The following is a 27,469-nucleotide window of genomic DNA, read 5'->3' as shown; positions in this document are numbered from 1 at the left end:
TTGGTCTAAATATCATACATTATTATGTTTTATCTGTCTTTAATTTCAATTTATTGGTTATGAACCATACTGATTAACTTTCTCTAGTTCACAACTTAAGATTGCACTGATCGATATTTGTACATGGAATAAAAAACTAGTATCATAGGCACATGAGATCAACTCCAAATATTTGGTAGCATAATAAGAGGTATAAAGAATAAAACGTGATGGACCTAAAACAGACCCCTGAGGTACACCGATATTTACAATCACACGGGGAGAAGAAAAAAAAATCCCTTCAATGTTACATATTGCACACCCTAAAAAGATAACTCTTCAACCAATTATTAAAAGCTGTACCTCTTATACCATAAAACTGCACTTACTCAACAACATTGTATGGTTAATGCAATCAAAAGCCTTCGACAGATCACAGAATATTCCTGCAAACAGGTTCTTGTTCTGTATAGCGTTGTAATTTTGTCAATAATAGCTAAGAATGCCATTTAACGTTTAAAGGGAATGTTTTTGTCGAAACCCAAATTGTTTGTTAAATATATCATTATGGGAAAGATAAGACATAAGACGTTTTTCAAATATTTTGGAAAACGCAGATAAAATGGAAATTGGTTTATATATTGATAAAATACTCTCCTTTCCTTTTTTACATATTGGTATAATTTTAGCTACTTTGAAATCATCTGGAAATAAACCCTTTTGTACTATACTATAATTATACTATAATATAAGTATTATTACTACGTCTAGTACTACTATTTACTACTACTACTACTATTACTTCTATATTACTGCCAAGATACTAGTATACTAGTAATAATTACTATGTATACTACTACAACAGCAACTACAACAACAACAACAACAACAACAACTACTACTACTACTACTATTACTATAACTACTACCACTACTACTACTAGTGCACTACTACCACCAATACTACTTCTACTACTACTACTACTACTACTACTACTACTACTACTACTACTACTACTACTACTATACTACTACTACTACTACTACCGGGGACCTGGGATTCCCTGATTGGGTCAAAGAAACGTGTGTTTCTAAGTTTCCAGTTTCAAGTTTCTGTTTCAAATTCAAATGATGACTTCCTGCAGTCAAAATTGGTAACGATAATTAAGGCCGTAATATCTCAGGGAGTCTAGACTGTCTTCTTTGTCATTGAAGCTTTACGTCAATAGCAGGTTTACATTCTGTGATTGAATTGTGAAAATAGTGTACTGACCATTAATATTTTCAGCAAAAAAAAAAGTAGTAATTAGAAATAGAAAAGCCGAATAAATATTCAAAATTGGACAAGAAGGACGGACTTAGAAATGACAAGATATCGGGTTTCAAATTTGTCATTGAACTGGAAGAAGAGCAAGAACAGCATTAAATCTTGTGACTGAATTGCAAAAAGAGTATACTTCCCGCAACAGTGGCAGCAACATCCCCTCCCAGAAAAAAAAAAGGGACAAGGAAATAAAGAAAACAAAGAAATCGGGCAAAAAGGACGTATCTCGAACATGGCAAAAGTTCGAATTTCAACCTTGCCATTATTTAGTACCACTATATGTTACGACTTTGTAGCCTACTCTTCGACTGCTACCGCTGCTACTATTTCTACTACTACTGCTACTACATACTGCTACTACTACTACAACTACTACTACTTTCTGCACTATTTCGTGTTCTACTTCTACTGTACCTGGTAGATAATCATATTGCAGGATTCTACTCCTCTATTCTGCCATTCTGTAAGATTATTGTTGCTTGTTACTCATACCGTTTTTATTACTGCTATATCTCATTGTCACTCATATCGCTGATAACTAAAATGATGGACAGATTGTGCTGCTGTATAATGTGTTATCTTTGGTTCATGCATGCAGTGTTTTAACGGCTGTGATTACGAGGAATTCAACTTTATTGTTCTTCATGCCGCCCACAACGTGTAATATTGAATACACTCCTTCTGTGTTCTCTCGACACAGATTTCCACCGACATCCGAGGCCCGCGTCCTCAGTGGTGCCGAGTGCTGGGTGCCGAGTGCTGGGGCCCCCGGAGAGATGTGCGACGACTGTACATGGATGTGCAATTGCAGTGTTTTTCTGTCGCAGTGTACTCGTGGTGTGATTCGATTCTGATGGTTATACAGCACACTTGGAGATCTATAACAACTCGTCGTCATCAATTTTTGTGAACTCGAACCATGAGATCAGTATTCGTGACTGGAGCTAGCCGCGGCCTGGGACTCGAGTTTGTTCGGCAGCTAGCCCAGAGGTCTCGGGCGCCGGACCAGGTTGTTTTCGCCTCCTGCAGAAATCCTCACCAGGCGAAGGTTTGATCCTTTCTTTGCATGGCTCTCTGTCCATTCCATCCATCTGTCAATCCATTACACTATCTCTCAATCCCTCAATCTCTGCATTGCATCTTCTTGATATATATTTCATTTGTATTGATGCTTGGTATTCTCCTCTTATTTTTATTCATCTACCTGTTTTCTATTACGTCAGTGCCTACCTACTAAACCTACCAGCCATCAGCTCTGTCTCGGGATCTGTATACTAAGTAGTATTATCAGTTTCTGTCTCTCCCTCTCTCCCTCTCCATATCTCTCCATATCTCCCTCCATATCTCTCGCTCTCTCTTCAGCTATCTGTATGAAGCAATATCTTCCTGATGTATATCTGTGTTTTCATTCATCTATCTCTCTATGATCTTAGTATCTACCTGTCTACAGCTCTCTGAGCGCCTGTCTTGGTATACGCGAAATCAATAAAATGCTTATCTTTCTGGCAATATTATGTATCTATTTCATCGAATGGGGACCTTCCTTTTAGAGAGACGATGAATGATATTGTAAGTGTATAATTTTCGTAAGTCATCGATGTTGCGTAACTTCATTTTTTTACATCTAATAAAATATACGCATATTTCAATCGAAATGTCAGTTATATTGTATGGGTCTGTATGACCGTGTGGGTCTGCAGGACTGAAGTTTATATATACGATGTAATTCGGTTTATTGGACGCGCACAATAGGCGCTTGGCAGGCTATCTGTGGGGGTTTAAAGGGATAGTATAGTATTGGTGGAGATGAGAATTGGGCTTTTAACTTTTTGCGAGATACCAAGAAAACGCTTATAATATAGTACATAACATACCATTTTAAGAGGATTTCAGAGTTTATTTGATGAAAATCGGATTTGGAATGACTGAAACATCCAAAAACAAAGTAAAACAAAGCAATCGTAATAAAGTGTGGGTCCCACACTTTATTAGAATCGCTCTCTTTTGTATATCTCAGCCATTTCAAAACCAATTTTCATCAAATAAATGTTGAATTCCTCATAAAATTACATGCTCTTTCATATTTCATAAGAGGTTTCTCATTATCTCACCAAAAATGTTAGAAACATGAAATTAGGTCTCAACCAAAACTATACGATTTTGTTAGAAAGTAACTATCCATCACTTTGAAGTTCTGTTGGATTGTTTTGACCAGCGAGGTGACCTCACCTCCCTGTTCTGACAGAGTATACCGTATTGCCTTGAGCACACGCATAAGCTGGGCTTTCATTAGCCATTTGTCAAGGCCCTCTCGCTGTATGGTAGAGAGAGAGCCCAGCTGTGTGGGGTTGCCTCGCGCTGTCGCGCTCGGCTGGGCGAGCGAAGCGAGCCCATTACAGCGAGAGGGCCTTAACAAAAGGCTTAGCATTCATTAGAGCAGATCGTTGACTTCTGTACCAGTGCATGGTACCTTGATAATGCTGATGAAATGAGGTTATTTTTTCCACTTTACTTTTTTTAAATTAATCTGCAGGGTCTTCAGAAGCTCGCTGCAGCCTACAATTGCGTGAGGGTAGTGGAATTAGGTAAGTAACCAGATGTAATCAGTAAGGGGGCATAATACCCACATGAAGTGTTGTTTGTGATAGGATAATCTGATGCCACCTGAATGTCATGCGATTCAATCGTTGTTTTGTAAGGCGAGAGTCAAGCAAAGCGTAGAGACTGGGTTGACTATGTTTTCATAATACAGTACCCGTGTGTACAATTCAATTCAGGCATCAGTAACTGGGGCATTGGCTAGCCTCACTTAACCCATTAACCCTTCTTAACTCCTATTGGCCACTTACCTCTTTTAATCCATAAACCCCTCTTGGCCAATATCCCCTCTTAACCAAACCCACCTTTGACCTTTAACCGCTCTTAATGCATTAAACCCCTCATAACCCATTAAACCCTTTTAACCCATCAACTCCTCTTAACCCGCTAATTCCACTTGACATTGACAATCTTAATCCATGAAGCCATCGTAACCCATGAACTGCTCTTCATTCGATAATTTCCCTCAGCCGGATAACCCCGGCCTTTCAAGTCGTTAATTCAACTTCACTGATTACCCTTTTTACCCTACCATCCCATTGTGACCCGCTGCCAACAAATATGGCGGGTCCTGCGCAGTGTCAAATGCAAATCAAGAACCTGGTAGGAAACGGCTTAACTTGCTCATTTCCAAATTGATATTGACTGTTCAAAAATTGTTGTATGAAAATTAGCGAAAGGGCACCATTGCATAACTTTTTTCGATTAATGAGATTTTGATCAATTTTTCATTGCTATGCTTAAGAATTAACTCTATCTTTCCAGACTAACTTTAAAATGGTCCAGAATTCCTCGGCTGCACCAGGGCTAGAACCGTTCTTTAAATCACCCAAAGTTTAACTAGTGTATACTCAAAGAGGTAGGTGCAATGAATTATTTGAATGTGGACACCACTCGATATTCTAGCTGCGATCCTCCCACAGCCTCTCCCATCCCACCCTCTTAACCCTATGAGGACAACTCCCAAGTATACCCGGGCAAGTCATCCGGGCAAGTGTCTATTGGAAATGCATGTTGTAGCAAAATCAGCCCATCCTCAACCCTATGGATCTCTTTCCGTGACCGCTACGAGTCTCTGTCTCCCACAGAACTTGAAAATCGTTTTGGGGAAACCAAGGGCGGGATGTTGAAGGCTCTACATGGTTTTAAACTTCTTACAGTGAATGTATTTCCTTCCAGCAGTTACAAATAACATAGACGAATGTAAGCATATTTAAAGAATTAACTCTATCTTTCCAGACTAACTTTAAAATGGTCCAGAATTCCTCGGCTGCACCAGGGCTAGAACCGTTCTTTAAATCACCCAAAGTTTAACTAGTGTATACCCAAAGAGGTATAGGTGCAATGAATTAACGCTATATATATATATTTTTTTTTAATATATTCATATATTTACCTATCTTTATTAAAAGTCCTCCAGATGTTGCCAGATTGTTTGGGAAATCCATAGGCGCGGTCAGACTGGCAAAAGATCGAGAAGTTTAAGATCGCGATCTTTAAGATCTCGCAGTTTTGCCAGTGTGATCGCGGCTGTTGTCTCCACTACTAACCTTGGGCGGATGGTTTCCCATCGAATTGTACCTGTTTGCATGTAAATAAGCCTTTCCACTCTTAGTGTAAAAATTCAAACTGCTGTTATTGAAAAATCATGACAATGGACGATGTTGTCTTGCTCCACTGGGGCATTGCCACCCCTTGCATCTCCAGTGCATTTAGAAACAGTCCAGTAGTCATCAGAAATTTTAGGGAAACCTGAAGAGTAGTCAATATGTATATTCAATATCGATGCTTTAGTATTTTTTTATTTGCAGTCATACTGGTTGCTTGTTTCTCTCTATACGTTCTCTTCACTCTTCGGGGAGAAAAGAACAGTTATGTCTATTTCTAACCCTCGGCTTGGCATGGAATGCCACGTCATTTACTCAAACAATTACCATTTCAATTAACCACATAAACAGTAAAGTAGCCTTCTATGCCAGGTATGTCACACTGTAATCAAGTTTACTTAAAATCTTTCGTCTTTCTAAGATGTACAGAATGAAGACACCTACCCAGCAGCGTTTGAGTTTGTGCATAAAATAGTTGGTGACTACGGGCTCAACGTGCTCATCAATAATGCCGGAATTAATCGAGGAGCAACCATCAAGTACGGGGCGATGACTCGACGGGAAATCGCCGATGTTTTCGACGTGAACACCGTATCGCCAATCAGGGTCACAGACGTAAGTCTTCTGACAAGTTATGTGTGTATTAAGTATGAAAAGGAGAGAATCATTTGAAAATAAATGCCGTTGGAACGACAGAAATTATCTATCTTGAGGAACACATTCCTTCGCCACGCGTCACTTGTCTGGAGTGATCGTGACACACAAAAACAAACAAACAAACAAACAAACAAACAAACAAACAAACAAACAAACAAACAAGCAAGCAACCAAACAAGAAGAAAAAAAAACAAAGCCACCGTCGATTGTCCTTTCAAGACTTCAATACTAGACTTCTAGAAGTTGAATGTATATAGTTTAAGTCCCCCCCCCAAAAAAAAAAAACAAAAACATGAAAAGGTGGCCAATGATTATCGGTGTCGTGCATTAAACCATGGACCTATGTAGGTCCATGATTAAACTCCGCTTTCAATTCACAATAAACCCATGTCAGCTCTTTAGTTTGGTGAAATTGATGCGGCATCCCACTAAAGTAGGCCTATAAGACACAAAGTGCAAAGGTTTGATCATTACGCACGTTGTTTATCCTTTACGTTTGTTTGTTTACGTTTGTGTGTAAGAATGCCAGTGTTGCCTTGCCATTTGTAATTTGTGTCCATGGTCACGTGATACTCATAATGAGGAAGGTTGAGGATGAAGTGAAGGACAACGTTGAGGACGGACTGATTTTGCTACGACATGCATTTCCCGTATATAGACACCTGCCCGAGTATACTCGCGGGACTTAAAACAGTCACGCAGCCCTAAATGACGTGATTGCCCACGTGTAATGGCTTGTGGTGATAATGGCTACAACAGGCAGCGAAAAGTTGAGCTGCTACACTAATACATGTGCGTTAAATACAAATTGACATCCATTTTGCCATTTCCTCTGCCACCTGTATTGAAGGGAGCGTATAGTTTTGGTTGAGACCTAACTTAAGGCAGGGCTCCACACAAACTTTTTCTTTTTTGGTGGCTCGATGGGGCCACCAAAATCATCAATTTCAAATTTGTTGGTGGCCCGAGAGAAAGATTTGGTGGCCCCCCCCCCAAAAAAAACGACAAAAAACATTAAAAGTCTTTTTTTTTTTAAATGAGTAAAATATTTCAGTGTTATCATAGTAAGAATTGGAAGCTGGACATGTCTACTCATAAATAAACCTCAACATTTCCGGCGCAAAAAGTTACGAATTTATTGACATACTTTTCAAAGAATGTCTGTGGCCCGAGGCGGGCCACCAAATTTGCCCTTTTTTGAAATTTGGTGGCCCGACTTTCATATTTGGTGGCCCTGGGCCACCGGGCCACCGGGCCACCGTTGGTGTCGAGCCTTGCTTAAGGTTTCTTATTTTTTTTTTTTTTTTTTTTTTTTGGGTGAGATAATGAAGAACCTGTCATGAAAAATGAAAGAGCATGTAATTCCAAGAGGGATTCAACGTTTATTTGATGAAAATCGGTTTTAAAATGGCTGAGATATCCAAACAAACAGGAGCATTCCAAATTATAAGCGGGACCCACCTTTTATTAGGATCGCTTTGTCTTACTTTGTTTTTGAATGTCTCAGCGATTCCAAAACCGATTTTAGTCTAATAAACTTTGATTTCCTCATAACATGGTATGCTCTGTACTATTTCATAAATGCATTTTTGGTATCTCACAAAAAGTTAAAAGCCCAATTCTCATCTCCACCAATACTACATACTTGCCAACTAGTAAGATTTTATCAGATTCAGTAAGATTTTTTACGTTAAAAATAGCAAAATCAGATTTTCTGTCAGAGAAATCAGATTTGTACAAAATATTTAGATATACCGTTCATGTGTATTTTCTGAAGATTTGACCAAAAGTAAGATTTTTAACTTCAGTTTGCATATAAAATAAGATTTTTGCAATCCACGAGTAAGATATTTCATCTTGAAATGTTGGCAGGTATGATACTATACAATCCCTTGAACCCTATATAAAAGCTCAAGGGGGTGGGGACTCATGGTGCCCTCATCATATTTTCATTTGCCACTCCTACGCCACTGACCTGATTTCAGCCACGTTTCGTGACTTTTCCTATGATCTTATTGCAAACATTTTGATATATAATTTAGCTATGTCAGATATTGCTGGTTACCATGTCAAATATAAACTGACAATCGTGTCCGTCAGATTTTGCTTGTTTTTATATTTTACAATATAAAATGGATGAAATAGGGGTTTTCTTGTCTGTAATTTGTTGGAGAACTAAGATGTGAAGTAATTATTGTCATGAATAACCCTGAAAAAAAAAAATGGTCTTCATATCATTTCCTTAAATTTCATATCACATAGGCATCAAGCAGTAGATATAATAGAAATAGAAATGATTGAAAATGCAGCATTTTTCATGCGTCATTTTGCGTCATTTTCACACAAATATTTATATTTATTTTATATTTTGCGTCATTTTCACACAAACTTTGTGTGTAGTATCATTTGTTTATATGATACAAATAAATATACCTATCCTATCCAATACATCATTGGTTTTATATTTTGTTTATATTAACACCCTCCCTTCCTCGTTCCACAACCTATTCACTGTGAACTCCAGCGTCCACGCTTACCCAACTCGACATTCCAAAGATTATCACCTTCACAATCCCAAGCTAATGATAGCTCTCACAAGTCAATTAGACACCATGGACCAGACGTTTAGAATGATCTCCCCTAGCAAATTAAGGCAACCACTAAATTATATTCTTTTAAGGCATTTATGAAAAAATATCTTTTATCGAAATATAATAGTATATAAGTGACATGAAATTTTGGGATTTTTTATGTTAAAACAGTTTATATTGGCATATTAGGAGCTTAGTAATTTGCTGTATATCAAAATTGATATCGTAAACAGAAATATGTAACAGATATACATGTGACAAGAAATACACTTGAAACAAACCCAATTATGCATTATATACCCAAACGTTAAATTTCATGATATGCACAGCACAGCACAGCACGGCACAGCACAGCACAGCACAGCACAGCACAGCACAGCACAGCACAGCACAGCACAGCACAGCACAGCACAGCACAGCACTCACCTCACTACAGTATTATAGTAAAGAATGTCTATTGTAAATAAATAAACGATAACTATTTTGAATTTTCCCTCTATTTTTGACCTCACAAATTACTACGATATTTTGGATTTGATTATTGATTCTATGTTGTAGACACGTCTGTCATACGGTTATGTAAATCGAATGTAAGTTTCGAGTTTTACTCCGAGGCCTCGATCCATGTCAAGCTGTTGCTTATGATCGCGGTCTCCTGCTTTCCTGTTATTATAATAGCTATAAATGCTCAATTTCAAAATCGATTTATTTAATTCCCCCTCTTTTATATTTTTTTTCTGAAATTCGTTTATTTTAACGACATGACATACTCTGAATGAATAATCAATCATTATTTACATAATTTACAACTGTTAATTCAACGATTCGCTTCTGAACATTTTTTGTGTGTGATATTACACGTCTTATATATCGAATGCTGTCATGTTCATAATGTGTGTATATATGTACTTTGAATTAATTTGTAAGACAATTTGCTGGCTTATGCGTCGTGTAATGTTAATTTCTAAATATGTGTATTCTTTTGTTAAGTGTTGATTGGGAAAAGGCAGAAATAAAAACCAAACCAAACCAAACCAAACCAAATATATAATAGCATTGTGTTGACCATGGGAAATTTTAACCATAACAGATAGTGAAGGTTGACTTGCTTTTAATTTGTGGCAAGCATAAAAATACTTAGTGTGAAATAAAAACATATATAGTACTTGGGATAAAGAAATGTACAATGAAAAAACACGATTTTAGCATATTTCCTACATGTATTTCTGAATATTTTGGTAAATGGCGTTCTCAATGGGTGACCTTGAGAAATTTCAAATGTTGGGTCAAGTATAGAGTATCAGTTGCTCTACCCATGTGCCAAATATGACGGTGATACATCATATAATGAAGAAGTCATATGGGGGCACAATACCCCCCCCCCCCCCCTTGGGCCTGGAAAGGGTCAAAATACCTTGGGCTTTATAGTAGGATTAAAAGAACAACAGCAACAACAAAATTTGTTTTCTGTCCCACAGCTGTTCCTACCGATGATCAAGCGAGCGGCGACTAGCAGTCCCGTCAAAACGATGAGCGCCGAGAGAGCAGCAGTGTGCAACATTTCGTCCTCCCTGGGAAGTATAGCTAACAATGCGTCGGGGGGATACGCCGTTTTCAGAGAGAGCAAGGTGAAAACCTACCATCATATCCGTCTATCTCCCTCTATCCATCTCTTTACTCTACGACGTGACTCATTAGCCTGTTTGTTTGTTTGTTTGTTTGTTGTTGTTGTTTTTAGCGGGGGGGGGGGGGGAGGGCGGAGAGAAGTGTGTCATCGCAATCGCTACACAAAACTTAAAGGCATTAATTAGCATTTGTAGATGAAACAGACACACAATAAAACAGCTTTAGTGCTTCAAAATAATTCTAAAATGTGAGTTAGGGATAGAAACAACCAATGTAAAAAAAATAATAATAAGCAAAATAATCATTGTTGAGTATTGGTAAGTATACAAACAGTAGTTTTGATAAAACTGTTTTTAGAATAAACCGTCCACATTAATGGTTTGTTGAGAAAATGATAATAAAGCTCATATCCTTATATCTTAGGATTTATTGCAAAATTTTTATATGGTAGGATGTTTTTTGATGCAACTGATCTACGCTTTTGCATCAAATGTGATAGCTTGAATATTTTTTTTTAATCACTGCTCCCAACGATTAGAGGTACCTTTGATTGAGTTGGGCTGCTCTGGGTGTTGTACAGTGGATAATTTGGAAGCGTTGTACAGTTAGTAAAGGAGAAAATCTTTGATGATTGTGGAATTTCTTTTCTTCTCTTCAACATGCAAGATCAGATTGTAACCATAATTGACAGGAATCATTTTCAGTAATCGTTCTTAGGGACCCGAGGGCAGGGTTCCAAGTCAAAATCTGTTTGAACATCCTCTTTTTCTGGATCCAGAAGTTGTACAGCCAGTACTACTTCTGGATACATATATATATATATATATATATATATATATATATATATATATATATATATATATATATATATATATATATATAATTATATATATATATATATATATATATATATATATATATATATACATACATATATATAATCGAGACGATAATGACGACAGAAGATGTCGCCGGATGCCAGCTGGTGGAAGCTTTCGACCTCAGGTCTTCGTCAGCTTTATTGTCTGTTTATACCAAATGAAATAGATATTGTGAGCACAACAGATCATAATCATTATGGAGTAATGAACATAACACATTAAGTACAATTTCAGCATGAATTAACAGTTTCACAGCATACTTGGCAACTTATTATTTAGCAATTGCAAAACATTCAACAATGTATTACTGTAAGTATATAATAATGGGTATATATTACATACAGGTATATCATACAGTGAAAAATAATAAACAAAACTACACCACAATATCATAACTAAACTTAATAATGTAGTTACCTGCTAAGCAGAGGTGCGTGTTTCTTGGGTTGTCTTCAAGGGGTGATTGATCATGACACCAGATGAAATTGATGTCGTCAATGTATCGACGCGCCATGAATCTTCGTACGGTTTGTGTGGTGATGCATGAATGATTTTTTCCTCCAGATCCGCCATGAAAATATTGGCATATATACGAGGGGGCCATTGGTGTGCCCATGGCCGTTCCTTCTACTTGTAAGTATAATAGTGAGTGTCAACAAATTTAAAATTGTTCAGTTTGAGAATCAATTCAATTAGGCGGGTTAAGTGGTCTGTGGGAGGGGATTTGTCATCCCGTTTATCCATATTATAAAGCTCTCTTGCATGCGGCTATAGACCTTCCTTGTGTGGTATATTGATGTAGAGTGAGCTAACATCTGCTGACACTAATATAGCATTTGAGGGGACTGGTCCCTTTCTGTTGATTTTTTCAATGTGACACAAGAAATCTGTGGTATCTCGAACATAGGTTGACGTGTTAACAACTAATGGTCCACAAAGCATCCACAAATCTTGATATCTGTACCGTGGGACAGGAGCAGCCCGATACGATTGGGTGTTGTACCACTTCATGGTGGGGTGGGGGACCTACGGTTGTGTTGAGGCGATACTTTGATCCGAGTTATCATTTTGATCTCCCACTGCATTTTCGTGCCCAGTGTTAGAAGAGTTGTAATGATAGTGGAGAAACATGCGACGTTTGAATACCCGGAAGTCACATTTTAACTGTAGAGGGTCTATTCTCGGAGGGGTGGGGCAAAACCCAAGTCCTTTAGAAAGAAGAGTACATTGATCAGAAGATAAATCACAATCAGACAGATTTACCACTAAATTATTTTTGTGGGCGGACAATAGTATGGGATTCGGTCTCACAATCATCTCTCTGAACATTGTTGTTGGTGTGAGAGATATTCGGAGATGCAGAGTATGTGATGAAATGTTGTCTTCTCTTAACATATGGTTATATCTACGATTTCTACATTTACAGGGGGTTGTTTGATTACACTGGCACACATCATGATTGACAGTAACATAATCTTTCATACCTTGAGCATGACGATCTCTGCTGTTAACGGAAGTATTCCTGTTGGAGTTTGTATGCAGATGTCCGTCTCTGTTCAATATTTACCTACAGTAATACATTATTGAATGTTTTACAGTTGCTAAATATGTTGCCAAGTATGCTGTGAAGCTGTTAATTCATGCTGAAATTGTACTCAATGTATTATGTTCATTACTCCATAATATGATCTGTTTACATATATATATATTGGAAGCCTCTGGGCCGACACACTTTCAATGTAAATGATCTCTTTTATTTTACTTTAGAACAGGCACATGATATCCTTCAGAACGACACATAAAAAAAAGAACGTTTGTGAAACCTTTTAAGAGGTGGGGACAGTTCGGGTGATGACAAATGAATCATCGAGGGGTATGCACCACATAGTGGGGCAGATATGTGAAAAAGATGCTCACATCCGGCGGAAAGTATGAAATTTTGCATATAGGAGTATTTTGGGGCGCTGATCTCAAAAATTGCAGGATCCAAGAAATCTGGCCACGAGGTCGGCCGCCGTCAAAGATCCCAATCTTGAGTTCTGAATGACATAAGCCATTGAAATTTGATACATAAAAGCGTGGCGATATGATGACTTCAATAACAGACTTATTTGATATGTCTGATAAGGTGCACGGCAGCCAATTTGAATTTTCCTACATAGTTATCATGTTGGAGTGTCGAAAATCTCTATCTCGGGTTTGTAAATTAGGCTACCTTATTGAGTGCGCGTTTGTAACTGATTGAGTACGCGCTGCTGTATTTACATTGTGACGTCAGTGTAAGGTGCATTATGCTTCATTTTTGCTGCACTTTTTGACATTCCCGTGAATGTTAGTCGTGATGTTTGTCTTCGCAGCCATATTAGATTTCAAAATAGCGGGCATTGCGTTTGTGAGACATATCACATTAGTCCATTTTTTAACTCAGCATGTTAAATTATTTGTTTGCATCTAATTTCAGCGTCACTCACCACATAGAACTCGAGATAGGGATTTTGAACATTTCGTCGAGGCGGCCATATTGGAATTCAATATGGCGTCCATTCGATGTTTGTCAGACTCTTCAAATTAATCTGTCATCAAATTCAATATGTCAAAACGCTCTTGTGTACCAAATTTTTGTGCCACAGTTCATTCAGAACTGAAGATAGGGATCTTTAAATTTTGTTTTGATGGCGGCCATATTGGAATTCAAAATGGCGGCCGATCCCGTGGTCAGATGTCTTGGATCCGAAAATTTTTGAAGTCAGCACCCCAAAATACCCTTATATACAAACATTTCATACTTTCTGCCGGATGTGACTTTGTGAGCATATCGACCAATTTTTTGCTACATGTATATCTGCCCTATACTATAGCAGCTGTATCAGGGTAGATTTTGTGTTCGGTTGTTTTTTTGTTTTTTTGTTTTTGTTTTTTGTGAGCTTCAGCACCCCGATAGGGCTCTTGCTTATTGAGTCAAAAAGCATTATCTGAAAGCTTTTTGGCGTGAAGTCTGACATTAAAAGAAATCATCCAGGCAAAGCTGTGGTTATCATTTAGACAAATCTGTGATTGCCAGCTTTAGGTAATGTCTCTAACAGCGGCTGTCGCGCTCAGATGAGCGTCAGACTCCCGCGTTTGTTTTCATGCGCTATGATCAATAGCCATCTGAAAAGGAATATCCTACAGTGCGTGCATGCATGACTACCGCGCATGCAAAATTTGAACTTTGTAATTATTTATGCAGTCCAAGAAAACATATTTGTCAAAAATATTTGGACTATCAAATCGTAAATGATATGCGCTTGCAACGCCTTGTTTTTAACTCATTCTAAAACTAACCTGAATATTGCGGTTGTGACTTTGGAAACACATGATGCGTTCTTTTGAGCATAAAGTCCTTTCAAAATAGAGATTGCACTCTTAAAACAGATGAATTTCCCTCAATGAGCGGTATATTTTTTTCGACCTTGTAAAAATAATTATGTCTTAAAGGAAGGAATATGGTAAAGGCAAATAACTATAAACAAGACTAAGTGAAACGCCATTCTGTCTGTTAGATTTACTGAACCCTCGGCCACAACTTCCTGTCACACTTGCTGGTAGCAGTCATACAAGCTATAGGGTTTAAAGGACAAGTCCACCTTTAGAGACATGTGGATTGAGTGAATGAAGCTAGTAGAACACATCAGTGAGAGTTTGAGGAAAATTGGGCAATCCATTCAAAAGTCACTTTTTTCGCATAATAAAAGAGCGCTTGACTTGCCTCTTTCACAAGGCAGGTGGAATGATATTAGACTTACCCTTAACATACGTCAGTGACAAGTCGAGGAAATGTGCACTTTTTTGTTTCAAAAAATAAACATATGTGAATTTTCCCTTATATTTTCCTTATTGTTGTACGCATGTGACATCATACACTGTAGTAGTCTTCTCATCCAGCAGTGACTGTGCAGACACTTTAAAAATATTATTAAATTCATAACTTGTGAACGGATCGTCCGATATCCCCCAAACTTTCACTGATGTGTGCTAATGATATTGCTACATTCACTCATTCCACATATATATGAAGATGAACTTGTCCTTTAAGTGTCATTCAGCTGGGGAATCAAGGTAATCACACCAGTCCTGTCTCGATCGTTTATCCAAAATTCGTGAAAGCAGGACAAGGTGTCTGCTTCAGAGCACAAATTCTTTCAGGGTCACTCTGCACAATAACTGGAAGGTGTCTGTTTCCGCGACAAAGTCTTTTAATTATGCCTGCAAATGCTCGTTAACTTTTGGTCGGCAAAGGCGCAATGTGGTGAAATCTGTCACACACGTATAGATCTATTCCATCACGCTATAATTTTTTTCCATCTGTTATGAATATGACTTTTTTGAAACTATGAATATAATCTTGGAATATTGTTCAGTATAATTCGTTTGTTTATGTCTTTGTTTATGTCTTTTTTTAAGTGTTGTTTTTGCTTTTGTTTCTGTTTCTATTTCCTGTTAGGTTTGCAGTATGTATTTTTCTGTTGTTATTGGTAAACTATACTTTAAGGACCCCAAGGAAGAACAGTGTTATTTTGAAAATATCACTGAGTTTGGGCTATCCTCCGTAATATTTTGATGTACATGATTTTGATATTTTATATATTTTGTATGTGCCTTTTTGTACATGATCGGAAATAAATACAAACGCTTTTCAAGAAGAACTCGGCACCAAAATTTCAACCTGTTTCCGATTTCCTAGAAAAGAGTGTATACTCTGAGGGCTGCCTATGCAACGATAAATACCCATCAAGTTTTAAAGGCTAATAAGTTTTAAAGGTTTTAAAAGCAAAAGGTTTTAATAAGTTTTAAAAGTTTTAAAAGCATCAAGTTTTAAAGGCTTTAAAGATTATGGAGAATGGTCATCCACCCAGCACTATATTCAATTCAATTCATTTTATTTTCATACTTCTCATTTATGAACATTACAACAGAAACCAGACAAGTTCTTTTACCTTGTGAACAATGTGCAGAAAACAAACAATATACATGGTGATAACACTGTAAATACATGTAATGATAACTGGTCAAAATCGAAATCGAAATGGGGTTGATCAAAGAGAAGTATGACGGGACCTACATGAAAGCTAGCTTGTTTGGCTGTAAGCCCCGAGTAATCAGTGTTTGTGAAAAAGAAACGGAGAACGGATAGAAGATAAGACCAGAATGATGATGTAAGGTTGTCAAATTTTATGTAATAAAAAAGAAGAAGAAAAAGAAGAAGAAGAAAAACAAACAAACTATACATTAATATGAACTTACTGTGACCGAGCCATCATTATTATACAGCCTACTTTGGTATATATACTATAAACTATTGTTGCATTAAAACTTTCACCAGGATATGATCAGTAAGACACAAAAAGTAACATGTACAGCTATTAAGCCATTTGGTGCCTGCCGTCACATATAGTACATGTATAGCAATATTGCCCATATAAGCCTACATGTCCGTTTTCTGTTTCTTGTCTAATGTCTTCGCAGGCTGCTCTGAACATGACCACCAAATCCTTAAGCCTGGAGCTGAAGCGAGACAATATCTTGGTCATGTCCCTTTGTCCCGGCTGGGTTCGCACTGACACCGGTGGTCCGTTCGCCATCCAGTCGACCACGGAATCGGTCCAGAAACTCCTCGACATCATTGACAGCGCCGACGACCAGTGTCACGGAAAACTCATAAGGAATACGGCGCCTGCTTCCTTTTACGAATTTTGACGTCAGTCAGTACTTCGATAGAGATGATCTCAAGGAATGTACAATATTTTCGCAGGGCCGAGCAACAAACAGCGCTTTTGCGAATCGAATTCCAGCCACAGGAGAAGACTAAGATGAAGATGAAAGGAAATGAAACTTTGCTCGATTTTGAGGCCAAAAGGACGCGTATACATTATGAAACTGTCTTGATCAGCTGAATTTTCTCAGGACACACGAACAGCTTTGTGGGAAATCCCGCGAAAGAAATGATCAGAATAGATAGGGTTTAAGAAGGCTCCGGGGAAAATGGGAAAAAAAAGCCAGGGATATCAGGTGGTGGTTGAACTTTTTATACTCGACGGTGCTTCCAAAGACCCTCGATGGGAACAGAGCACCATTTTCCAAAATTTACCTCAGATATCATTCGCAGATATCATCCGCAGATTAAAAGTATAGTTGATATGGTTAAAGCCCGAAACGCAGGTGATTGGCTAATTGAGACAATTATGTTGTCATGATATTTGCAATGAAACCGTAATTGCCGCATTTAAGTCTTGATACATTATGTCCCTACCAGGTTCCATTCACACGCCTAACGTACTGAAATCATAACAAAGCCAGCAGAATCCAACACTAGTTTTTGTAATAGAATCCAGACACTTCCAGGATTGTGGTAGATAGTTGCCATATCTATTTCCAGGATTTAGAACTGGTGCAGCTCCGCGTAGGATCACACAAATGGCTTGATTTTCTTTTTTATCATAATGTTTCATCGTACAGCAGATGAAACCTATAGTCTCCTTCGTTCTGCCTCCTGAAAACTTATGCCCAGATAAATCTCTGCATTCTTGTCCAGATAACAGAACTATGAAAAAACAATGCTCCTAATTTGAGCCTTATGTTTTTGTCACTATAGAGAGCATGTGAGGTACAAGCTGGTCAACCTTTAGAATCTCTCTCATGATGAATGTTGGTAGTCCTGCTACAGGCTTTCAATGATGCGAGTCTGCCTGCATGCCTCAGCGCAAGCGTCACAAAAACAATAACAACAACCAAAGCAACCGTCAATATAACTAAAACCCACAAGTAACAACTATCATCAATAACAAGTATGAATAACAGCAACTCAATACCATCAACAAGAACATTAATATCTACAGCAACAACAAATAGCAATAACAACTATTTACTATTCTCATGGTCGGGTCATTTCCGGTATAGCTGGAGTGAAAACATACAGTTCGCAAATTATTGTGCGAGTCGGTGTGAATGCAGTGCATACAAACATGCATGCACTGTGTGAATCTACTAGTATGTGGTATCTAGACGACACGGAGTCGCGTTGGCGCGGCGTTTGAATAATCATCCCTCTACAATCATCCCTCTACAATCCCTTTTCTGTAATTTGTCAAGAACATTTCTTGTGGCTGTTGGATTATTGTTAAGATGCACCATATCTGATAGCTTCATGGACTTACAAAGCCAATTATGGAAGATAATTTCGTCTCAAGCATAATTATGCCGATCGTGGGTTTGTTTTTAGTCCTGCCGCCGTTAAACATTGTTAAATATCCGGATGCTCAACCATGGGAATACGCCACCACCACCACCAACAACAATCAATATACAGTATTGGGATTTGTAATTACAAGGTTAATGATCACATGGACTATATTGTTGTATTTCAGGTCTGACTGTGCCTTATAACCTTGTGTTTTATTTTACTACTTTGTCTAACTAACAGCCAAAATCGGCTGTGCAGACGACCACGCATCCTCTATGAGCCATCATGCTGGTAGCTGTATAACCCATTGCACATAGCCGGGGCACTAGGCTGGGTTATAGTAATTGTGATATTAATCTCCCAGCCACTATTACTAGGGTTCGTAAGAAAAACTTTGGAGTACAGCCATTGAAAGCAGCCAGTTCTACTTTCTTCTTTGGTCGATCTTCCTCATCCTTCTCCTTCTCTTTCATCCTTTTTCTTCTGTTAAAGTACAGGCTTCATGCTTTGAAGATATCCTATCGCACTGGTTTTGTGTGCACGGGTATTAGTATAGGTGGGTAGCACACTTCACCGAGATTATCACCCTGTTTTTTTTTTTTTTTTTTTTTTTTTTTTTTTTGCAATGAATAAGTCACCGTAAATGCAGCGGGATATTTTACCTGCATGAGTTGTGACTCTCTCACACACGGGACCTCCATTTTATGTCCTGTGGCTGTCCGAGGGACAGAGTATTTGGCCTCTTGCTTTAGAGGGGACGGTATGATTACACACAACATTACTCAGTGGGACCAAGGAATCGAATCCGGGTGCCTTGGACCTGGAGGCAGACGCGCTACCGACTGAGCCAAATCAACGCCTTTTCCTTCTAAAATCTGTTTTTTTTTCTCTCTCTCTCTTTTGCACACATTTTCCAACTCTTCACTTGATATTGATAAAGATCATACAGCCAATATATCTGACAGGGATTTGATGTTTTGACTTTGTTTTTCTCCTCTTGTCTTTTCAAATTTATTCATAGGTAAGATGAATTCTTAGAATTTAAAGAATGAAAATAAAGGAAGAAAGAAAGAAGTCTTACCACCGGTCAGTCTTGGACGTGTAAGCCCTTCGACGCTTTAAAGAGACGGCCATACTCATAAGCGGTTATTGAATTACCACTCTTCTTTGTTTATTATTTTCCTTCTTTCCTTATCTTTTCCCTGTTGCTGTTGTTATGGCGATGATTATCATACTGGTGAATTTGTCTCCGCGTGGTGAAAAGCCGTGATGAGCAGTAGATGGGTGTGCACCTATCATTTTGACACAAGTTAATATGGTCAACGTTTTACCATGGAACTATTCGTTGTAGTTCCAAGTAGTTGTTGTTGTTTTGTTGTTGTTGTTTTTTTTTTTTGCCCGGGAGCCAGGAAAATCAATGAGAAAAGTTGGCCTGAGCGTATTGCTATTTACACATTGACGTAAAAATTTAGTCAGATGGCCTTGATGTTTTATCCTTACGTGCAATAATAGAATGCTTTTGTACCTGTGAAGCACTTAAAGAGATCGTATAGTTTTGATTGAGACCTAATTTCAGGTTTCTAACATTTTTTTTTGGTGAGATAATGAGAAACCTCTTATGAAATATGAAATATCATGTAATTCTATGAGGAATTCAATGTTTATTTGATGAAAATTGGTTTTGAAATGGCCGAGATATCCAAAGAAAGAGCGATTCTAATAAAGTGTGGGACCCACATTAAATTTTATTATGATCGCTTTGTTTTACTTTGTTTTTGGATGTTTCAGTCATTCCAAACCCAATTTTCATCAAATAAACTTTGAATTCCTCTTAAAATGGTATGCTCTGAACGATATCATAAGTGTTTCTTGGTATCTCGAAAAAGTTAAAAGCCCAGTTCTCATCTCCACCAATACTGTACCCATCCCTTTAATATCGACGCGCGTCGATGAGTTCTGTAAATCAGTTTATGTCTCTCTACGAGGTATAGGTCTCGCCAGGTTCATTGTCTGCGGGCTGGCGTGTATCACTGCAATACTGCAATACGACGCGCGTCTCCCGCACCCGAGTTATTGTAATCGTTCATTTAATGTTGTCGACGTTGTTTATTGTTCCATTCTACATCGTCTGATATGAGGGGGTTGGGTTCCATTTCCCTCTTCTTTCATTCATTCAAAGATTCTGATCTTTTGTTCGCACGTATTCATTTTATATCTTTAGAAATGACGTACCTATATATTCGTAAATCAAGTTTGAAGGAATTAAAACTGTCCTCTGCGTTCTATAGGTGACTTCAGTGGTTGGTACAATGAAACTGTTTCATCTTAAATCGATAAACTTTGTTGCCACCATCACCACCACCGAAAAAAAAAAATGTTGCGAAATATTCATTCTCGCTTTTATCAGTGTTTACTATACGCTCATTGCAAAGAAGGGGAATGTGATTGTAGAGTTGTGAGAAAACCAGTGGGAGACTTGAGAGAAACTAACGTCATGACTTCGAATTTGCGAATTGAGTTTTTTTTTTCTCTCTCCAAGTTTAATATAATATTGCTTTCTTTGGGATTTATTCTCGAAAGTCAAATTGAACAATAATGAAGTTTTCTTCTTTACGATCGATAACAGGTTGATTTTTTGAGTGGGGTTCAAAGCGGTCAATTATGCTTGAGGATTAATTCATTTTGTTTATTTTGTTTTATCTATTCAGTTTTGATCAGTTTTGTACGACTGCTTTCCAAAGACATCTTTGTTTCGCAACATCGAACTGATTTGCTAAAGCAGACTTGAAACATGAAAAACAGAAGAGCTTTTACCCTCTTATTTTTTCGCCATGTGAGCTGGGTTGATTTTTTTTGTGTGTGTTATTTTTTTTTTTTTGCACTAGTACAGCTGCCTACGGGAAAGCATACAATGGCACGTGCACGTTACTTGTAGGCCCTACTCAGATGTCAGACATGTGATTTGAATGATACACTGTGATCAATCTATTATTACTATTGGCAACCTGCTTACATGCAATGTGAATCGAAAATTGAAAGACAAGTGTGGTTTTTTGCTCAAAGGTTTAATGAAGAAAGGTCTATCTTGTATCAGCAGTTGCCACAAGATTAAGGTCGTAACGATGTACGCATATGTCTGAAAAAAAAAAATACCAGGCCTTTTCAAGATCTCATAGCACTGTTAATTACTCACAAGTCCAGGCATCCTCATAAGGGATGCCACACTTTCCCTGTGCTGGAATGAAATTTACGTGTTGTGATGACACTGTAGGTCTACTTCCACTTCGTTGAAAACTGTAGATTGAATAGTGGCATGATGTGTTGATGTGTGTTTTCCCAGGAAATGCGTTTGAAGTTTGGTTGTTTGTTTGTCTGCTTGCTTGCTTGTGTGTTGCTTGTTTGTTTGTTATTATCTTGATAATAAGGATTGTTGCCGTTTGTCTTTCATCGCTAAAAGCCATCATGTACTGCACATAGGAGACGATAATGAATTGATTCCGAGTTATAGGCAGTGTGGCGTGATTTGCAACTGATGCATGGGGTCATAGAGGGGTCAGTGACTAATAAAGCTTATTTTGCAGTGCATGTGAACGTGAGCATAATTACGACAGTGTCCCGGATATTATAATTCCATCGTGTGCTGCCATTCAAACAATGAATTATAATAGGCCTACACAAGGTGAAATGTGGTAAGCGGTGTGAATCCAAAGTATGTATATGACCTGCCTGACAAATAATAATTAGAATGTTGACGGCATGAGAAGGCATGCAATGAGCTTCCCCTTTCTTTGAGTCCGATTATATTTCTATCGCAAACATACTTGTTAATTTCATTGTATTTATACGTTGATCATGTAGCGGGTCGTCAATTGTTGATTAGATAGCCGGTTTAGGGTCCCTTATTAGTAAAGTGCAAACATCAGCAGCAGAGAGTGCAAAATGCTTGAAGTTTCATCAATGCCTGGATCATGTCGTCTACGGTCTGCTTCTTGCGAGTAGACATAGAGATAATAATATGAAGAGGTGTTCTTTAATAGTATATACATGTATCTCTACGGGTGATGAATGGTATAGTGTCATCTAGAAGAGTTTTGTAGTGGAAGCAATTTGAGCGTCATTTGTTTTATAATTGTTGTCCAGTGTCTGGGACTTTGTGCCTTAATTTCAAGTCTTTCGCTCTTTTTGTTTTGCGAGTGTGAATGAACACTGATGAAGGACAGGATGACTGTTTGTTAATTCAGACCGTCCTGCAAATTTTCTTGTAGTCCCTGGGTTGACATTCCGCCTGTGTGCATCTAGCAGGCAAAATAATGCGAATAATTTTCTCTCTTGTCTTAGTTTGTGTATGTTTGAATATCTATTTTCGACTGCTCAATTTGAGAGCAATGCATGAAAGACAACTTGTCCATTTTTGCAATTTTTACTTTTGTGCTTTGGAAGAGAGAAACGAATGTGTTCACTCATGTGTAAAGTTTGCCTTTTTATTGACCTACCATACCAGGTTTATAGCCAATTAAATTACCTTTAACATGGTATATAAGACTTGAATATTTAGCTAAATTTGCTATGAGAAATATGAACTTGAAAAAGTGTTTACTTTCTTATTTTTTTTTGCTAAGTGTATATATATATATATATATATATATATATATATATATATATATATATAAGTAACAAAACTGGAACAAAGTTCATGCTGTATTCACCAAGAATTTATTTCTGCACACAAATTTTCGAGCGTCTCGCCGCCCTTTCTCAAGTGTTGATACTCAGTATCATGTATATATATATATATATATATATATATATATATATATATATATATATATATATAAACGCTTTCCTCGCCAGGATAAAGCGTTTTAGATCTATTGCCATTTTAGGTTTTTATCATACATACATATATATATAAATATATAAGAACATGTACCAGGTGGTTGCTTGCTTTGGCACATGTCATACCCACTTGTGTGAATGGTAAGAGAGAATGGTAGAAGAGAAGAAAGGGAAGGAGGGGGTGGAATAGAGAGAGAAAAGTGCAAAGGAGGGCATGGAGAATCATTCAACTGAGAAAAATAAGAAACTACTTTGTTTTTCTGTAGCAACCATTTTCATTCTGGGTTTTTTTTTTCCCCCCACAAATTCTGTCCTACTTTCTGTATGTTGTTAAGATGCAGGGTGTTTGAGGAAGAGAGGTTTGCAAGGAACGCCATGTGTATGTAGTCCTTGTAGGTACTGTTGCTTAGCAGAGCCGCCTAGAAAGGGGAAAGTTGATGAAGGAGGCAACATAGAGAGTGTAAGGATGTAAGGAAGGCAAATAGTGACAAGTGAGGGGCAGCAGTGAGCTTGGAATTGATGTTGCACTAGTGGAGATGAGAGAATAGGGGTCAGAGAGAGGAGTAAGTAGTCAGGAAGAATAAGAGTGAATATATCAGGTAAAATGTTCAGAAATCCCTCCAAAGAGTGAATTGCTTGGAGTGAATTACATTTATACAATTTCCTTCTATTTTGAGTGTGGTGTTGGTGTAAAGCAGTCTAGGTGGAGCAGCAGGGACTTACATTTGTGTGTGTGTGTGTGTGTGTGTGTGTGTGTGTGTGTAATACATAGCAATAATACTTGTAAAAAATTAATATATACATCTGACAGATTAATTCACTTCATGAACACATATAGAAATTCTCATAACTCATCTTTTTATTACAAATCAAAGTTATGCGATGGCAAGATAAAATATGTACAGCCTTTATGATCTCTGATCTATTATTGTTTCTATGGTGACAAAACTCGCTGAAATGGTGGTTGGTTCATTCTTGATCAAACAATGTCACCACAATTCAGAAATAGGAATGTGGCTACCAAAATTCTACCACGACTAAGATAACGTACAGATTCATGTACCAGATGTAGTAGAATAGGCCATTCATCATCAGAAATGTATATTCTTTCTTGTAATGTTTTTGAGTAGGAAATAGTGTTTTTCATGCCCACAGAATAACTGATAATATGATTGAACTCTACTTTAAGAAGCACTAATTTCTAATGAAAAGTTCTGAGCCAAGAAACAATGTATACGCCATATATCTAGCGAGTCAAATTTTTCTCTGATTGGCACTTCCCGACAATTTCACACGTGATTAAATTCGTGATCATGGAGTACAGATGTAAACAGGCAAATATATATATGTGTACGTCGCATTCACATCGGGATCAGAGTTGATATTTTCGCATATTGTAGAATTTGCGAATAGCACTTAACTCCTGAAATTCAAAAAAAATAAAAAGCCTGCAACAAAGATAAAGTTTATACAGTAATCTAGGATTATATGACCAAACCAGAGATGGGGGACACTTAATGATTCAATTTCATTTCCTGGCAGTTGTTGTTTTAAAAAGAAAAGGAAAAGAAGAGAGAGAGAGAAAAAAAAATGGGACCCTATTGAAAAACAATTTGCCCCAGACAATACTGACATAAAATCAGGTCATAATAAATCTTAAACAAATCAAACATTATTATTGGATATACAATATAATGTCTCCCTGAGGGAGCTCATACTGAATTCATTTCCTGACAACACATATAGAGTCATACACAGGTTTTCTATTTTTCTGAGAAGCTTCAATATACTACTGCAGTTGTTAAGTGAAAATAGAGGCATCCTGCTTGGGTACAAATATACAAACATATACATATATTCTATATATATTGCAGCAATAGAAGGAAAAAACATTTCATTATGAAGAATGAAAGTATGCCATCCTGCCCTCTGCTGGCATCATAAAATTTGAACAAAAATCACAAGATTAATGAACAAAAGTAGTCCAAATAGCTTTATGTTGTGCAGGATTAGAAAAAAGAAAACCTAGAATATCTAACAAAAATACAGGACTGACTGAATTTTCTTTGACTACAGGTACCACCCTCTCTCTCTCTCTCTCCCTCTCTCTCTGTATGCTGCCATTGTGCTTGTGGCAAAATGTTCTCAGTTATATGTGCACTGAAGAATTTATTATTTTTTTTTTTGATAGTTGCACTCCTTAGTTGTCCTTTTATTGTCCACCTCGGACTTACTACCTTTCTCACTAAATCCTTCTATCCTCTCCTCATTTCTTCCTTTACAAAGAGAGCCATCTTGTGTTTGTTAATTAATGTGCATCCTCGTGTGTGCATATATGTGTGTATTACTCTGTTTTGTATCACTTACGCAAATTGCCTTCTTTTTTGCAATCTGATTTTTTTTTCATTTTTTTTTCTAATGAGGGGACTGCATACTACAAGCTCTGCTTTTTAGCAGTCCCCTCTATTTCCAGCAATTTTGTTTCTGCCTTTACCATAATGATATAACATTTATTTGTATCTTTGTTGATAATTTACCTGTGTCTTTATTACATGTTATTATGTTTATCGCATTGTTGTACTGATTTCCTGACATCTGTATAAACGAACATTTCATTGTATCCCTAATTATTAGTTTGTTGGAAATGAAATAAATCAACTTGGACTTGAACTAGTTGTTATAAAATAACAACAACGACAGAGACATTGCACAGATATTGTGATACCGAAAACAGGGACTGGAGACAAGAACAAAACATATACATACATGAACATAAATACACAGTGAAATAAGTGTACTGAAAAGCCTGTATTATATGGCAATATTTAAGGGAAGTACAGTTAAACTTGCCTAAGTCGACGTCGCATATGTCGAATAATCGCGTAAGTCGATGATTTTAAAAAGTCCCGATTTTTCCCCATTGACTTACGTGTATTAATTCACTCACAAGTCGAATTTTTTAAGTCGAATACTCGCCTAAGTCGATGAAATTCCAAGAACACTTTCACGGAAAAAACCATTGAATTCACTGTGCCTAAGTCGAATAAGATTTTATTGTGTAATAAATCACTGTCAAAATCACGAGACGCCAGTTTTTGTTTACATACAGTATATACAAAAAGAAACTTTGCGTTAATAAACATTAACGTTTCATTAACGCAAGCGGTTTCACCTGAATCGTTATTAACGCAAACTAACGATCGGGAAAATTAACGTTTGTAGTAACGATGAGTAACGATCCCAAGCGCAAATTAACGATGTTTCGTTGACATTAACGATATGTAACGCAAGAACTCACGCGAGATTTTGGTTTCCGTTACCCAGACCTGGTGAAAGGACGATGTAGCCCCTGCCGAGTGTAGCGATCTATGCCTTATATACTTAGCGGAGTCATATCGCGAATCGAATCATGATTTCGCGAATGGTTACTATGCGACCGGGGTCACCAAAAACCCACGCTGGGCCACCAAAAAAAAAAAAGCCGGATGTTTGCCTTCAGTTTTGGAAATGAACAGCGGTAACAATCGGCTCCATAAGATGCTAGAATAAATGTCAGATGTTTGCTCTTAATTTTGGAAATGAATAACGGTAATATTCAATGTGGATAAAGTGTCTTGCTGAAGGGCAAATATCGGGCACACCGCTCCAGCTCTCGGCTCCAGAGTAGACAACATACATGTACATTATACTCATGTGTACGCGTGGTGAACTGTAAGTCGATTTTTTTTTGACTTACGCACAAGTCGAAACTCGCCTAAGTTGATGTGTTTTGCTCAGTCCCAAGAAGATCGACTTATGCGAGTTTAACTGTACATGTACAAGAGTCCATAGTGTAAATATACTCCTATGCAACAACAAATTAAGTTATGAAAATATTGTACATATTTGTGGCAGCCATCCTAATGCACAGAGCTACATAACAACAATTGTGAGACTGCTCTCATGCACATCACTACTAGCATGATCTCTCACAAAATCCTATTACCATGATGTTTTGCTCAATTTCTAAAGCTTTACTGTGTAGTGTTCTACACCCTTGGAGCCTCTCTTTACACACGTTTCTTGTTCAAGGTCATTCTTAAGAGTCGATTCACACTGTATTTCTTCACAGAGCTGATTAGGAAGGCGGCTGGATGGCATTGAAAACTCCC

At 37.5% G+C, this 27,469-nt stretch overlaps 1 protein-coding gene across 1 annotated transcript; it reads left to right on the top strand.

Moving 5' to 3' along the window:
• Positions 1–2,164: 2,164 nt before the first annotated feature.
• On the top strand, positions 2,165–17,098 carry LOC140227061 (C-signal-like). The gene is made up of 5 exons (XM_072307494.1): positions 2,165–2,351; positions 3,837–3,888; positions 5,930–6,123; positions 10,235–10,384; positions 16,769–17,098. The coding sequence occupies exons 1-5, from the start codon at positions 2,223–2,225 to the stop codon at positions 16,997–16,999; spliced, it is 756 nt and encodes a 251-aa protein (XP_072163595.1). The 5' UTR covers positions 2,165–2,222; the 3' UTR covers positions 17,000–17,098.
• Positions 17,099–27,469: the final 10,371 nt, after the last annotated feature.

The sequence above is a fragment of the Diadema setosum genome, chromosome 4, assembly GCF_964275005.1.
Source record: "Diadema setosum chromosome 4, eeDiaSeto1, whole genome shotgun sequence".
Taxonomy (NCBI): Eukaryota; Metazoa; Echinodermata; class Echinoidea; order Diadematoida; family Diadematidae; genus Diadema; species Diadema setosum.
The sequence above is the reverse complement of the archived record's forward strand: the minus strand, read 5'-3'. Positions and strand labels throughout refer to the sequence as shown.

Bases quoted from the DNA above. Each gene is read 5' to 3' on its own strand.
- LOC140227061 (XM_072307494.1), top strand. From the start codon at position 2,223: ATGAGATCAGTATTCGTGACTGGAGCTAGCCGCGGCCTGGGACTCGAG. The intron at 6,124-10,234 runs GTAAGTCTTCTG...TCTGTCCCACAG, and splicing joins CGCCAATCAGGGTCACAGAC to CTGTTCCTACCGATGATCAA. The intron at 10,385-16,768 runs GTGAAAACCTAC...ATGTCTTCGCAG, and splicing joins CCGTTTTCAGAGAGAGCAAG to GCTGCTCTGAACATGACCAC.